General features: G+C 38.9%; 1 protein-coding gene across 5 annotated transcripts in view; it reads right to left on the reverse strand.

The window, feature by feature from the left end:
* The window catches only part of nbeab (neurobeachin b), a 175,863-nt gene that overhangs the window by 22,750 nt on the left and 135,721 nt on the right, over positions 1 to 17,392 (reverse strand). For all 5 annotated transcript variants that reach the window (XM_072392132.1, XM_072392135.1, XM_072392134.1 and 2 more), the window contains 4 exons: positions 11,385 to 11,502; positions 11,195 to 11,297; positions 10,376 to 10,491; positions 8,107 to 8,219 (listed from right to left, as the gene is read on the reverse strand). In XM_072392132.1, the coding sequence (XP_072248233.1) occupies positions 8,107 to 8,219; positions 10,376 to 10,491; positions 11,195 to 11,297; positions 11,385 to 11,502 (450 nt within the window). The remainder of the gene's footprint in view (positions 1 to 8,106; positions 8,220 to 10,375; positions 10,492 to 11,194; positions 11,298 to 11,384; positions 11,503 to 17,392) is intronic.

Below are 17,392 nucleotides of genomic sequence, written 5' to 3' on the forward strand. Positions count from 1 at the left end.
GCTGTGTGACACAGGGCACATTCCTGAAGCTCTAAGTCAACTAACTTATAAATAAATTGAAACTTTTTTTTTTTGGGGGTTCTCCCTTAAAATTTAATGTCGGCCCACATCAGTGTTAGCACAATTGAATTGACTGAAAGAGAAGTTTATTGAGATCTACATAGATTTATGGGGTGATAATAGCCTTGCATGCGACGTCTTGGTCCAGCTGGATCGGGGTGCAAGCCGCAAGACGTCTCACACTCAGTAAAACCGCATCTAGTGTGACTAATGCAGTTTGGAGCTGTACAAAAAGAAGAGAAAGGTTATACTTATGGCAGACGGAGATGAATGGAGAAAAAGACAACTGCAGGTAACACTAGAGAGTGCAATGAAGCAAATTAACTTCATAGATATTAGTGCAGAATGTGATTTTGATTTACACCATTAGTAAATGTTTTGCTTGCACACATTATGAAAGTATTGAGCTTAAGTGTTATCACATGCAAGAAACCATCAGGTATAGATTATTGTGATTTGAGAGATATAAATAATCATAACTTTCTCATTTTAAGGGCATAGAAAAAAAGTAAATTTGAATTTTATTTTAGTGCTACAAACATTGGTCCTGACTATACAAACCACACACACACACACGTCTTGAAGTGCCACGTTACAGGGAGGGGATCCAAAAACATGGCAACCGACGAGGTATTTCCTTAAATTAAACAAAAATGTTCTCACAAAGCTTCTCAAGTTGTTCAGCTGTGTAAGCATGAATATAATAAGACACTGTCTATATGACTTGTAGTGTCGGGCTAATAATGCTTTTTTGGAGGGGGACATGTAGTTGGCGTGCAGGCATAATTATATGACTGCATTGCAAAAGAGTTCACCCACATTACTGAAGAAGTTGCTGTTTTCTGCCAACCTAAAGGGAGCCGACAGTTTAAACTGTTTAAACTGGAGCTGCTATAGCAAATTATAGAAACCCAATTATCTTAAATAAAAGAAGACGGTAACAAAAAAGATAAAGACATACAAAGGTCTCCATGAGCCAACTGGCTGTGCTGAGCTTGTTGTCACTGAAAAATGTTAAGTAGTCATGAAACAGAAATAGTTATATTTGTGCTTATGAAAACAAATTTGTATTTTTTCATGCTGCCCAACGTGACTTTAAAGTATTGTATTTCATTGACACGTGTGGTTCATGTATCTAACACATCTTGTGTGTTTAGCCAAGGGAGTGGGACTCAGATGCCAGTAATCCAGTAAAAGGATATTTTGATGCAGTATGTTTTGACAATGTCATTTCTTAACAAGCCATAAGGCTTGTTAACCATAACCATGTAAGTTTTAAAATAAATGTTTTCATTTATCTAGTAAAGCCTATCCTTAGCCAAGTAGTTTGTACAGTGAAAAAAGCAACAAAACACCCTCTGAATCCTAAAATGACATTTTAAGGTGAAGTTAAACTTGGTGATTTAGCTTGATAGTTGCATGTGTGGCTTCAACCACCAACCAATCTGACCTCAATATGCAGATTTTGTTGGCTCTTCAATGTATTTTGCAAGTGTTTCACGATATACTGTGAAGAGGGATGGGGAAAGGATGCAGCATCAAGATGAGGCTCATCAGCATCAAGTAAATTACAAACTCTTCTGTGATATGTTGAGCACTTTGGAGTTACAACATCCCATCCAAAAGAAATTCTATTGACAGACTCTTGACCAAAACTGAAGTCATGATCTAATGCAAGAACGCAGGTAGGTTACCTCCAACCTGAGATGTGTGCAACATTCTCACAGCATCTTACGTCACTGTACATTTTATCACAAATGATTGGCAGATAGCTTCTCATGTGCTCTAAACAAGAGCAATGAAAGAACGAGATGTTGATTAGAATCCTGTTAGTTATTCACAATATGCCCAATGGTCATCTCCTAATTTACAAAAAGTATGCTGCTATAGGCAAACATTTCTCTTTCCATTGGCACTTTTATAATGCTGGGAAATCAAAAGATATTCAAGCTAAATTAACTACAGATTGTTAAAAATACTTTGCTTGGAGAGTATCAGGTAGAAAATGTAATTCCTGTGTAGAAAAAAACATCCATCAAGATGCATCAATAATCAGCCTTTAATAGCACTGCAGCTCACTGAATTGCAAATTGTGAGGTGCTTAAAGATTTCCAAAACGAGCTGTGACACTGCGTTAATCATAGGATTGCATGTATATGGAAGGATGACAAAGGAAAGCAGATTCTTTTTTGCAGTTAACCCAATTCAGATTAGTGAACTCTCCAAAATAAAAAGTATATAACAAATCGCAATATTGCATCATAGAAAATCCTGAGAAATGGGTGGACTCATTTTGCATCCCGGTACTTCTGTATGAAGCTAAAATCTTTCACAGTTACTGAAAGAAACTCGTCATGACCATTCTTAGTTATAAATAAGTAAAATGTTTCATAGAATGATGGCCATGAGTTAAAGCATTCAAATAAAAGAAACCATATGAAACGGAAGTTTTGCTTTGAGAGAGAAAAATTCCTCCACTGCATGCTTGCCATGAAAATGCACTATTCTGCAGGAACAAGGAAGTTTTGCAGAATGAAGCAGTTGCATTGTTGTTTCTGGGAGAGTTCAAGCATAAAATTAAAAGGCTACAACCAAGCCAGTACAGATACTGAATATCCCCACATAGCCTGGACGTGCTACCCTGTTCAGATGGGTAAAAATATGGTTCTATGCACGGAAACGTCACATTTAATTTTCTAACCAAATGTATTTCAACAAAACTAAATGTTTGTTTCGACAGTGAAAAAATAAGCTAAAACATTAGAAGAATACATAATTGATTAGGCATTTGAAGCAAAAAAAAGCTATTTATGACAAGATAAGCACTTCTGTGGGCCTTTGGTGTTTTCGGTCCTGTCATACTCACCATTCGCTGATAAGCCCAAATCTGGCTTTGATTACCTCTGTGCAAGAAAGAATAATCACTTATTCCCTTTTCCTTGCACTGTGCATCACATTAATCACAGATAAAAGACCATGAAAACAACACCGTCAGACAGTTTCATGCTTTCTCCTATCTGAGTTAATTTCTCATATAACACTTGACCCAGTGAAATACATCAGCAAAACTAAACAAAGTATGATCAAACTAAGATTGGCTTCAGATTCAATAAGATCACTGCTGGTGTTGTAGAAAGTTGCAGAAATTGAACGTGGCTATCGGTGAGTGACTGTACAGAGTGTCTCCCTTTGTTTAGTTATATCTAAGCTATGTCCCAAAGAGTTGCATATTGCATTTTATATTTCAAAAGAAATTACATTACAGTATGTTGCTATGGTGCTCTGTCAGGAGAAGTCACAGTCATTTTTGCTTCCCTTGTCAGAGGCAGGGCTGCATGGAGCTCCAGTCTAATGCAATCAAGTGGCTCCAACTCAAGATAAAGCAGATGTGCTTCCAAACAGCCTGACTGGAGTAGAAGTGAGGGTGAAGACTGCTCCATTATGGAAACGAAAGAGCAGACGGGGCGCTTTGCAGCGGCAAAGCTTTTGTGCAGCAGAAAAAAATTGGAACACAGATGAAAATAGATTTTTCTATTTCTGCACAGCTCATTTAATACATGTTGAAAGGGGGGAAAAAAATTATTTGTAATTTAGTAAAGTTAAAATAAAGTTGTTCGCAGTTCAGAAGCGCCTTTCTGTCACTTTTTGGTCTCTTAAAATGATATCTGACTTAGGACACATGTGATAAATTGTAGCCTATATATAAGGAAGCATAATGTTGAACCACATCTGCTCATTTCACTTTCTTCTGAAAAGAAACTGATTTCCATCACATAATTTAACAAGTATGAGAAAGATTAGTCTCCCTCCTTCTATCATCCGCTTGTCACTCCATCAAGAAATAATCATTAGAATCTAACCAACACTTAACTGCATGAATGAATTTTGACATCCAAATATGCAGAGGTTTGGCCTTGAGGCAAAACAATGCAGCATTAAGCAATGCTGTTTACAGCTGACTGAATACACAACCAGCAGGTAATTGTAGGTGCGTACTGGTTCGGGAGGATATTACTTTGCAAATTAGACCACGAGCAGTTTCAAACAATGCTGTCAATCAAGTGACAGTGAGTCACGAATAATTGAGAAGCTGGTCTCAGGTATGACTGATCTGTGGGAAAAAAAACAAAAAGAAAGGTGCACTGCTAGCGTGAGATCATTTGAGAATGACTCACAAGTATTAATGATGGTTCACTCTGAATCTTAAAGAACATGGCGTCTTTTTACGATTCTGCAACTCACTGATAGATTGTGAGGGGGTGAGGGAGCATGTGTGGTGTTATTTTGCCATATGGCACACAAATGAAAAGAAAATGAACAGGCAAAAAGAGTATTTTGTTGTACTTTGTATGGCTAAGTATAGAACGTACAACAACCTTCAAGGGAAAAATGTGAAACCAACATGAAAGTGCTGAGAACTGCAGTTCCTTAAATGACCAGGTGGGGTTTGCTCCAATAGTGAGTCCAGTGTTATCAATCAACATAAAGATGTTGATGCTTAAGTTTACAGCTTGAACAATAAAACATTTCTGGTCTCTATTACTAATTTGTTCCTTCATGGAAACAGTAGGAGTTTTTTTTCTATGTTCTTTATAATTGAAGAAAATAAAAATTTGAATTATATTAAGAGTTAGAATTATGCATTTGAATGGCAGGTGGTTTGAGTGGCAGGTGAGTTACCCAGTGGATGTGCATAATATCCTCTCATTCAGACTCCTTTTTTCTGCCTTCCTTCTGGCTGGAAAAATCCCAAGAGGGTGACATGTTTAAGCTTCAGAGTTGCAGTCCACAAACTAATGGATTATGCCCTGGTGGAAATGTCCATCGTTTTCACTGTCTGTTGAACTAAACCACTAACCTTTATCGATAACAGACAGAAATATATATGTAGCCCAATATGCAAAACAATAGTGCGCACAGTACTATCTAATGTGTGTTTATCTTGGATATCTTTTTGTTTCTACTTGGTCTACACGACAGAATTGTTGAAGTTAGAATATGCTTAAGTCAAATTTCTTATATATTCCAAGAGATCTGTAATAAAGCACATTTAGAAAGCGTTTTGTTCCTTACGAAATCATGACTCTTAAATTAATCTCAAATTTAAAAAATACATGAAAAAAAAAACTTATAAAAATCTTAAATGACATCTAGCCTTAACACACTTAACACCTACATTGAACACGTTCACATGCATGGGACACCCTGAGAAAGACGTATTCAGTCCTACTATACAAAGAACATATCTCCTGAGACTCTGCTTCTACCTTTAATACATAATTGAACAAAAGGGCGGACCAAACAGAGAGGAGAAGTGTGGAGGCCTCTGTCCCTCTCTGCTACACCAGCAGTGAACTTTTGGAGGAAAGAGCCCCAGGGTTCCAAGGACAACTGTCAGGAGACAAGGGCTATGAACTCATGGTAATGAAGGCAGCTCAGTCCTGTAAACAGCATGGGAGGATGTCACTGGAATACATTACAATACATAACTGTCTCCCCAGGGCAAGAGGGTTGCATGTGGCTCAGACCTGATCAACCATCCTCAGCACACACATGCATGCAGTATACACACACAATCTATGGCTTTCTGAGCCCACCTGGATACCCTTACAGGTAAATCTATTAAACGGTTGTGGCAAAACACAACTGAACTGTTTGTCCAAGAACTTCAAGGTTTAGTGAAATGCAAGATGCTCAACTTTAAACACTCCAATCAATAACTCTCTTTTCTTGTTTCAGAGTTTTCAGAGATGGAAAACACATCTCGACAACATGTCTTGAAAAGTTGAAAATTGATACAAACTGTTGGGAAGTGAGAAAGCAAAGTGGGGCTCTTGGTCAGAACGTTGGTGCTTTGAGAGAAACAAGGCAGAATGAGGCAGCGATAAAGTGAGTGAGAGAGCTCAGACAGGAATGCAACCGTTTTCAGGTCAGTGAACAGCAGTCTGCAGGAGCGAGAGACGGAGAGACAGAGACAGAGAAGGGGGGTGGTAAACCAGTAAACCAGGCCACAGTTTGTGGTAGAGTGATCTGCTGCTTTTCCCCTCTCAGTCACAAACAAAATGCTGAACTATATCCATCGGGGTTGCAGGGCATTAGGGACATTGCGTCTGAGTTCGTGTGATTTCGCAGCATTGCACAGACTCTTGTTATTGCACATGTTTTTGAATTGCCACATTGAGAACACCTTGCACTGTGTTTATGACCCACTCTTATTATCTCATAGACCTTGTAAAAAAAAAAGTATTGTATTGTGCATTGTTGAATTTAGAAAGCATGAAAAAAAGTACAATTAGTCATTTAGCAGGCAATCTCATCCAAAGCAACTCAACAGCTATGATTTACATTTGCGTGTTTATGGAGTGATTGCTGAGATTATTCATTGTTGTTTATTGGCTTTGAGCAGATCATGATGTTGTTGATCATATTTTGTCTTATCCTGACACCCATTCAAATATCTGTTGCTTAAACTACTGACTTATATTTACACATACTATGTAAAACTTAATTTTAACTTCAATTTTAAAATTTTTAAAATTTAAAATTTAAAATTTTTAATCTAAAAGTTATTTTGTACTTGTATAATATATTATGATATTTCAGGCAATGTCAAAAATATTTTATGCATAGAGTGAATTATTCAAACCAATAGCTTGGCCTTTTTTAGATTAACAGAATGACTGTTGAGTTGCATGGTATGTCAAAAGCTATCGTGTTGAAATCAGTGACTTACCAGCCCCACTGTCCAAAATGCCAGCATATATGTTTCTGTGAACTATAGATATGTTTAATCCTAATGTGTCAAAACAAACAGGGCTCGATTGCTCTCCCAACTTGTCACATACTGACATTTTGTCAGGCACATGCAAGATTGTGGCTAGCTGTATATCGAGCACAATTGTGACCTTTTCGAAACCTAATCTAGTGGCTTTAGTCCACATCCCAACCAGTTTTGGTGCCTAAAACAAATCAAATAATTAGTGAGCCACAAGAAAACAAAATGATTTCTTAACTTGAATCCATGTCCCAGGATGAGCGTTCCTCCACTTATTTCAGCACTATCCATCTAACCTTTTGATAAAGTTTTTGTTGCTGTTTAATAAGATAGCATGCCACAGGTGCACTTGCTGTCTGTTACATGTATTGCCATGCTTGGGGCTTCACCGCACTGATGCCAAATGTTCAGAAAAGTTTAGATTATGCATATTTAACTTGGACAATACTTTCTTGTTAAGAAAACAAAACAAAACACATCTCGCTAATGCAAAAACCACAAATTAATATCAAAGTTAAAAATAAGCAGACAGTGCAATCTTTACTAGGTGATTCTCAAATTCCAAAAAGGATATTCAACTATTATGTTTTTAATTGCTACATCATCAAACTGTCATTGACTGAAATCAACGATCATTTGGAAGACAGTTCTTTGTTGTGTGAAATTACACTGAATGTAATTTCGTGACTTGTGAAATTTACTGTTTTTCCAGGTGTTTTTTCAGAGTACCAACATCAAGAAATGTGCAGGCAGAAGATGGACAAACATTGGTACAATATTCATATCAACATTTTGCATTTTTCCCCCATAATTTCAAACCATTAAATTGATGTCACCATAAAGTTCTTAGTGTGTTCCATCAAAAAGAAGGACTGTGTCAATTACCAGTTTAAATAGCTGTTAGGTAGCCAGTTAACAGCTATTTTTACAGTCATATCTTTTAGTTGCTGTGCAGGCTGTAATTGATTGTGGGTCAGTTGCTTTGGTCTCTGTTTACTTGTTACATTCTCTGAATGCAAGAAGGATGTCTTTCCTAACCTAAGAAGGATGTGACTCGGAAGGTCCCACCCTACCAAATAGTATCCTTGACTTTGAGAGGCAACAATTGTGCTGAGAGACTAAATCAACTGGGACCAAATGAATAGGAAAAAACATATTGTTTTACGATCTAACTCTAAATAAGCAAATCCCCAGCTAATAAATCCAGCTGCCCTCTTCTCACCCCTCTTCTCTCCATAATATTCAGGGCCTTGGCCAAGAGGCCTCTGTACCTTTGAGAGATCTCTGAAGTTTCCTGGCAGGGTCAAGTCCAGCTCCTCAGAGTCATAGTTGGTGAGGACCCATGGAAAGACTGGGTACTGGTTCAGGTCATTGTATGTCCTCCCTAGACACACACCGAGCAGACAGAAATCTGTGAGTGATGATAGGTTGGAATGGCATAGAGGAGTTGACAGGAGGGCAAGATGCAAGATACAAGATACAAGATACAAGAGAGGCTTTGGTTATTTTTGAGGATCAAGATTCCAACAAGCCTGGATGTCAGAGCCTCCTTCAATACTTCCATAAAGAGCCTGCCCCATAAATACATACACTAATAGCAGAGAATGTGAGAATATTTCCTGTATACATGACCTAGTCTTCTGAGTAAAGTTTGTTAATAGATGTAGGAGTCACCAGTGGCCAGTCTCCAAGTTTACAGAGAGCATACATATATCTCTCAGGAATTAAGAGTGGAAGTAATTATAGTAACATAGATCCATAACTCTAAAAGCCTGTGATGTCATTGCAAGTCTGAACCACTGGGTTGCCAAATGTGAACTTACTCAATGTTCTGGGGCTGGAAATATGATTTTGAGATGGAGGAAAGTGTCACAGTAAATCTATGGGAAAAACTATGGGCAGGTCCAATGTAGTCAATAGCACCCTATTTTGTCTTTATGGTTAGAGGGAAGGAGCTGCTGTAATCCTAGTCCGTGCTTTGGATATATATATATTTTTTTGCTTTCATTCTGCTGCTGCTAATGAATTATGCTTAGACACTGGCTTAAAGAAATCTGTTAATCTGTTGAAAGGTGACATTTGCTATGAAGAAGGAGAAAAAGGAGCAGAATCCTAAAGTGTCACACTTTAAAATCCCACGATATTCTAACTTAGTATATAATACAAAAATATATGAATCACATATTTTCAAAGAAACCGTTTACCCTCATGTATTGATTCTTTACCACAAAAGTTTACTAATATAAATCTAACTATTCTGAGACACACTGTCAGGATGAATTTTAGGTCCAAGAGATAGTCAGGGCCACACATTACAATTTCTTCATTACAAAGGGACTAATATAGACAATGAAACACAAATGGTTAATTTCATTTTAACAATGCTACTTTTGGCCCTAATGTAAAGTAATGTAGTGTAATGGTTGAATCTAAACAAAGTTTCTAATATTAACAATTTTTACTGACAAAATATTATCAACCCAAACCAAAACAGTAGGTGTGTTTTTTGCAGAATGTTGGCATGAGAATATAAATCTAGCTGAGTCAAAGTGTCAGACAGGCTAGTCGGTGACAGGACTTCTGCAGAGTAGCCAGGGTCTGGGGGAAGCTAGAGAGCATAATTATCCAGGTTAATGGCACACACTTAGGTGAAAACAGCGGACTGAGCGTGGAGGATGAGTCGGATGTTGCTGTGGTTAGACCAACGACTGCTGAGGCCTGAGTTGGGTGGCAGGATGTTAATAACAGTGGAATAGTGTTTAATTAGAGGACCACTTTCCGTTCGCGCCTCTTCTCAGCACTTCACCCCCCGCCTGTCTCCCACTCCACACTATTCTGACATCCCTGGCAGCTCAGGTCATTACCAGGGTTTTTTAATGAATTTTGGGCATGTTTTTCTGTCTGCCTTACATCTAATTAGCTGACAATAATGTATCGAACTCGAACACAAGCTAAATATAAATATGCATGAATATGCAGCGAGAGTGTGGATGACACCTTTCTGAGCAGAGTAGCGTGCAGTCGCTCTTGCCTTCCCTGTTAGTTGCAGTTCAGATCAGAGAGTCGACAACAGAACCTTTCAACTCCACAGACACTCATATGTACCCTCTCACAAAGCCAGGCACTAATTATCTGGAAAAATGTGCTGTGCCTGCTCTCCGCTTCAAACAGCACACTCCCATGAACAGTGAAGTTTACTATGCTGAGCACTACTTATGGCTTCTGTGGATACTTAAACAAATATGACATACCTGAGGCCATTTAGAGTATGTTTCCAGCAGCACTGACATCAAGTTTATTGATCCTGATAGACGACCTTAAAGTTACAAAACTCTAACTGTGAGAAGATTCACATGGATAATAATACATTAAAACTTGAAACTTTCAGTGGTGGTAAATTTCACCTGGATAAGGAAGAAAACAAATCCGAATGTATTAATTTAACTGATGGCTTTGAAAAAGAGAAGACACTTCGTACCCTTAGCTACTTCTAAGTTTTCCACTTGGAAAACAGATAAGTGTACAGCATGAAATTTGTACCTGCTATGGTGTTGAGAAACATGAGATACTCAAAGTTGGAGATTTCTCTTCTCTGCCAGCGCTGGGTCATATTGGAGGATTTGAAAAGCTGCCGGGGGGTTGCTAGGGAGATGCGCCTGAAAAAAAAAATGTGTAAAAAGGTAATCAAGAAAAACAAAGTTGGGGTTAGATACAGATATTTCAAATGTGATTACTTTAAAAATTCTAAAGCAAAGAACGGATGAAGCTATGCTCAAATACAATAAATTACTTAAAGCAAGGCCATAAATAATCATCTCAATAGCTTAAAATAACCAGCTATTTGTCGTTCTTATCAGTTATAGAATTAACACTGAGAAGAAGAGTGTACACAAAGTCACAGAGTAAACAAAAGAAAATAGCATTCACTGTTGCAGTTTTCTAACTTGTAAATTATCTGGAAGCAAGGTGTTAATTGAGAGTCCCTAAATGAGAGAGCTTGCTCTCAATATCCACTCAATGAGAGACTGTTTGCTCTGCAACAGTAAATAAAAAGGCCTGTTAGCACAATGAGAGTCTAAAGGGAATCTTTCTTTTCTCTCAGTGGTCTTTGGCCTGGCTGCAGTCCGGTTGTATAGAGTTTTCTGTCAGAGAATTAGGTCAGTTCAGTCAGGGTCAGTGCACATCTACTTCAATGACTGCAGCAATGGGACTTCAAATAAACTCTGCTCCAGGCCTAGCTGAACAGATGCACCACTACACAACACAGAGGAGGTAACAGAGGCCATATACAAATTACAAAAAACAGCTACAGAAATTCATCAAGGTTTGGCTAATTCCACTTGGGATCTTTTAACCCACCTGGCTTGAGGAAGTCCATAGCTGGTGCCCACACCTACCCGAGGGAGACTGTAGACCACTTTCTTAACTGTGGCCTGGTCAGGAAAGTTGAACATGACAGATGCTGCAAAAAGTGAAACACATGCCTTCGTGATAAAAGAAAGAAAAAAAAAACTTCAATATCAAAAGCTCTAATTGGTACTTTACTTACTTCTGTTGGCCATAAAGACCTCCATTGCAGTGTTCTGCAGGAGGTAGCGTCGGGAGAAGACTGCCCGGATCTCACTGAACATCCACTTCCCATGTAAACCCTCAGTGTATGCCAAGACCTAGAAGGAGAGACAAAGAGGAGAAAGTGTCATCTGGTCATTATAGCTGTATAAATGCAAAGATTCTGCCATGTTACACGCTTTCGTGTCAGCTATCCATGTCAAAATGTTCAATTTCAAAGTTGCAAATAACAAAACAGCATTGTTTCTTACAATAATTCATTATGACTGAAATAAACATGTACTTAATTATGATTTATCCGAACAAAGAACTGATATGATAATGACTCATGGCTGTGATGTTATTTAGACTTAAGGTGAATGTATGAATCAACAATTTTTCATACTGAATCAGTGCATAGACAATAAAATAAACCAGAGAAAAATGCTGCAGAATAGATACCACTGTGCTCAGCATTTGTTTAATGTTTTGTTATTACAAAAAATGAAAAATGTTGCACCTTTTATTATTTTTTAGGAATCTCTCCTGTTTATGGGCAGTTGGTGAGACAATGATACCCTAGTTCATTAATCCCAGCTGGGACTCAAACCTAGTACTTTAAATTAAATTTATTTTCATTTTGGGACACTAAAAGCTAATTTTAACTAGATCTGTACGCTGTTGTCACTGGGCTAAAGCACCATAATGTAATTCAAACCTGTGCATCACATAATCAAGTTAATCGAAAGTTCAGTGTTGATACCATTCCATTCATTCCTTACTTCAACTTGTAACAAAGAGTAAGACTTTGTAACATATCTCAAGGCATGTTTCTATATAACACAAAGCTGTCCAGTTTCTCTCTCACACTTTTTTATGTTGGTTTAAAACAATGGAACAAAAGAAAGTGTTCAAAGAAACACGCCCCTGGGTCAGTGACATATAAATAATCAATAAAAAAAAATCATAATACTAGGAAAAGGAGAGTGCAGACAAAGAATCATTAGAGTATGCAGTACCGTTGAGAAACAAAAGGTCCACGCACGGAAAATCAAGATAGCTGTTCTGACAGGTGAGAATGATGCCCTCACACCTTTCCCCCCTCCTTCCATCTGACTGAACATTTTTGTCCAACAGAATGAGCCCCGGAGAAACGTCATCAAGTCCCCAGGTTATAATCACACATAGGTATAGTTCAGAGACAGAGTGTGAGATAATAAAGATGTAACAGGGCAGTAAGGAAGTGAGGCCATACACAGTGAGAGTTGGGGTGTCTGTGTGGGGGAGGGGTTATGATTGAGGGGGGAGTAAGCAGGGAGGGAGAGAAGCACAGCGAGATGGTGAGCTGGGTTAGATCTGATGCTAATGCTCATTTAAAATAGTGACAGGCTGGAAGAGTGCAGTACGAGCTGGGCTGCCTTAATTTCTCCGTGGAATAGCTCATGCCCGACCTCCGTGCCACATCCAAAATCTCTGGAGCTCAATTAAAATTGGATTAGGTGGAGATGCTGGATGTGCAGCACAGCAGCTCTGGTGCTCCTCTACCAGTAATGCCCCTGCTTGACACCTCTGCAACCCCCTACTCAAACAGTTGTCATAGAGACAGCTTGGCCCTGAGGAGGCAGCATGCAGAGTCGAGGAAGGATAGAGAGGAAGGGAAGTGAGATGGAGGGATGGCTATGAAGCTGCAGGCACATAGAGGGCCAGCAGCAGCTCTCTATGCAGCAGGGAAGCTTTCTTCCTGCTCCCAATCTGCAGCCAGATGTTCTGGAAACAGACCTCTGAATGCAAATGTTGGAAAGCAAGGCACACAGATGTGCATAGTACAAAGGCCACAGCACTTTATTCTACCAAGGGAGTAATGAACTTTGATGTCTGCAGACTCTGAATGGTTAGTTTTAGTAGTCTATATTAACTGTATAAATGTATGATTTTTAAATTGAACAGTAGCTCTTTAACTCTTGATTTGTTGTATCAGGCACTATAAAAATACTCAGTACAATAACATTCCAGGAAATTTAAACAATGCTGTCAAAAAAAGCACTGCTTTGCAGGTTCTTAAGAAAAATATCTGAAAACAGCTGTATTATTGTAGCAGTACATTGATTGTCAATATAATGTTTAGCACTGGCTGTTCTTTGTTACCTAGCTAAAGTTAACAGTTTGCTGCTATAACAAAGTACAGGCCAAAGGGCTAGCTGTCAACAAAAGAGAAGCTAAAGAGGGGAAAAGAAAAACTGATTTCAAACTGCACAGATCAAAAAAATTTGTCATAACAACAAAGCTTTGGTCTAAACCAACATGCTGGGGCCCCAGTAGACTTGAGGATTTGACAAAGCCCAGCCCTCATTTTTGGAGGCCCAGCTGTAAAAAAATGCCATTTAATGAACCTGTCTGCTGAAGCTGTCCCCTGCCTGTCAGAGGTGTCAGCTAGTGACAAGCGCTGGGGACGGCCGCCTCCAGTCACAGACAGGCCTGCCAGCTGGAGACTTCGGCCCCAATCTAATCACGCCACCAGGAAGGGACCGGCACTCTGCTCTTGGTCTGTCACGCTCAGTGCTGGGGGAGCAGGGAGAGGGTGGGCGAAGGGGTCTGGTATGGCCGACAAGCACAGCCTTTTGTTTCCACACAGGTCCCTCAATGCAGGCTCATTAGGAGCCACAGGCGCATGCGCTGCTCTACTCTGCCAGCTGCAGGGAGATACACCTCTCCAGTATAATAGCCATAATGCAATTTAACATTACTGTGTTATTTCTCTTTTCTTCTTTCCTTGATTTGACAGAGGGTTGGCTGCACTGCGCCTGAAGCACATAATAGGAAAAAAAAGGGAAAATATTGTGACAGATGAGATGAGGAGAGGCACAGGTGACACTGGTGTTTAGGCTGAAACTCATATATAATAATGTGCAGATGCTCAAGTGGAGCACATCATGCTTATAAGCCATAGGATGGCTGGATTCATGCATGGAAATAGATTCTAATCATATTTGACTTCCGAATAGCTTTACCACCATATTGACTGAGACAAAATGACAGATGTTATTAATAAATCTAACGAAGCATTCCCTCTAAAACTCGATGCAATTTTTAGCAAAATGGAACAATAAAATCCCCCTTCTCTGCATTCATACTGAAATAAGAAAAGTAATATAATTCAGTGAAACCTCCAAGCCAGCATGACTGATATATTTATATGAGACTGTGGAGCACACTGACAACCTGGTATCACAGCACCTCTGCTGCATTCTTCTCAGATTTGTCTAATAGGCTTCCACTATAAAGCCTCACAACTGCATGGTCCCAGGCGACTATAGAGAATACTGAAGTGAAAGAATAAGGGGAGGATACTGGAGGCTGTTTCATTTTGAGTGATATGACTTCTCCCCCAGGAGCAAGTGGGGTGGATTTCACACATGGCAATTTGGAAGATCAGCACACACTGCATATACTGTATTCAATGGCTGACCCCAGGCAATATGGGCCAAATCTGTGAAGAGGTTGAGCAGTCGGGGAACCCATGGAGAAAGCGTTAAACCCAGTTAACAGGGAGAGCAGAGAACAACTCCGAGCTAAGTGGAAAGGCTTTTTCAGCTGAAGCCAACATGGTAACTGCAACGCAAAAAGTGTTTCTCCAGAGAGGCATGAGAGTCTAATACGGTCTAAAAGTTTAGCATAGAAAATATTTCTAAGGCTTTGTTCACCAAAATGCTTTTACTTACCTTCTCTTGTATCTAGCAGGAATTATTAATGTATATGTTTGGAATATGTGCAACAAAAAACCCATTACATTTGTCACTAAAGCTAAATTAAAGCTAAATTGCATTTAATATATTTAAATTGCATTTAATGTACCTGTGATTACAGAAATAAAATAAAAAAAAAACATCTTCTCAGGACAATGTTGCTATTACTCTGACTTAAACTCTGCAATAAACTCATAATTTCAATTTGCACAACTTATCTATTCAAGAAACAAAGTGGGACACAGTGCACATGTTCAAATTACTGCAAACAACTCAGGTGAACCCATACACTGTGCAATTAAACTAATACTAGCACATTTAACTTTAAAAAGCCATGCGGTAAGAAATCTGAACTGTATGACCAAGACGTGCCAAAATCCACACTTTTATTTCAACTTTAATCCCTTTTACACCCTGCAAACATTTATAATGTATGTGTGAACATCAAAGCATGTTTCTCATCTGAATCTCACTTAATGTGACAACTGTTGTGAAGTGTAGAAATAAAAAAATGTCTAAGATTTCCTCAGATTTCCCCTAGGTTTCTCACTGAGAGGCCCATATCTCAGTTTCAATAATGTAGCAGGTTCCTAATGCAGGTATTGGGGGGAAAACAAGATACAGATTTGCATAATCAGTGTCACTATACATTTGGGTGGTAGCTGGAGTGTGGCAAGATGACACAGCTCGAGAGCTCTGGCAAGACCAGTGGGATAAAGGAGATGAATATGCATTAAATATGCTGGCAGATCACTGCCCCAAATGTCCAGCCAGGTTTGTCAATAACATTTATGTCAGAGATAGTATTTCACGCACATTAGCAAGCCCTGCAGTGCTGTCGTCAACATTACCATGGTAGGAAAGGTGGGAGGAGTCGTTTTCATAGTAGGCAATCTCTTATTAAGGGGTAAAAACTCCATGTTAAAATACAGTCTAAAGCCCCAAGAAATGCAGTGAAATAGATAAAAAAAAAAGAAAAACTCCCGACTGCAATTTAGACTTGTGGTTCCATACAGTGCTGATATTAAGTCTCCGTCCAGTCTCACTGAAAAACATAACGGGTATGTTTGTCAATGTTCTTAACACAGTAGTGTTACAATTATGTTGCAGAAATTGTGAAATGGGAACATTTTCACAGCCTTTTTTACATTGCACCATAATGGACAGCAAAGTCTAAAAAAAAAAAAATGTTGTATAATATTGAGTCAAATGAGACTCAAACTTGGTTTGTGCCCTTACTACTTTAAACATTTCTAAAAAAAAAAAGGTAATAGCTGTACAACTTCACATTTACATCAGTTAATGAAAGTTGTGAATAACACAATCTGCTTAATCCATCAGTCAGGTCGCAGGGGGGGTTGGAGCCTATCCCAGCAGTTATCGGGAGACAGGCGGGGTACAGCTTGGACAGGTCGCCAGTCCATCCACACAGAGACAAACGGGACAAACAACCACATACATGCTCACATTCACTCCTAAGGACAATTTTAGAGACATCATTTAACCTAACATGCATGTTTTTGGACAGTGGGAGGAAGCCGGAGTATCCAGAGAGAACACACGCATGTGGAACATGCAAACTGCGCACAGAAAGGCCCAAACCGGGAGTAAACCTGGAACCCTCTCGCTGTGAGGAGATGGTGCTAACCACCACACCACCGTACAGCTGCCTTCCAAATGTAATTTTACCATTTCTGAGCACATCTGACAGTTTCATTCAATGCAAAACATTGATGTTATCATTCTGGAAGCCACATGTAAGTTTTCCTCTGCTTTCGTAGGAAAGAAAGCATAGCCATTCTACAGTTTTTGATGGTCTATTGTGAAACTACAACATTTTGTGTGGTGGACCAATGTAGCTATAATATATTGTGATGTGAGGCTGCATTGAAAGGCTGAGATAAGCCACACAATGCCCGCATAAGGCATCTGAGAGGTTAGAAGAAAATATCCAATATCAAATCAATGTCCTTTATGAATTCACCGTTAACTAAAAATGTGGCATACACATGTGGTATATAAGTGGAACAGGATTATAATTCAATCTTAATTACAATAGCAGTCCAAACTGTTGTAAGTTCTGGTGTATTCGTACACAGTTGCCTTTTCTTAGGGTGCCAATTTTAAAACGTGTAAATAACTTTGCCTTTCACAACTATAAATGCAAATTACATTGAAAAAAATAATAAAAGTTCTAGAATGGTCCTGCATTGGTGGCAGCCTGCTGCAGTAGCTCTGGACATATTGTGTCTTTTTTGTATTTACT

This window comes from Leuresthes tenuis, unplaced genomic scaffold, assembly GCF_036924035.1.
Source record: "Leuresthes tenuis unplaced genomic scaffold, fLeuTen1.0.hap1 SCAF_9, whole genome shotgun sequence".
Classification (NCBI taxonomy): domain Eukaryota; kingdom Metazoa; phylum Chordata; class Actinopteri; order Atheriniformes; family Atherinopsidae; genus Leuresthes; species Leuresthes tenuis.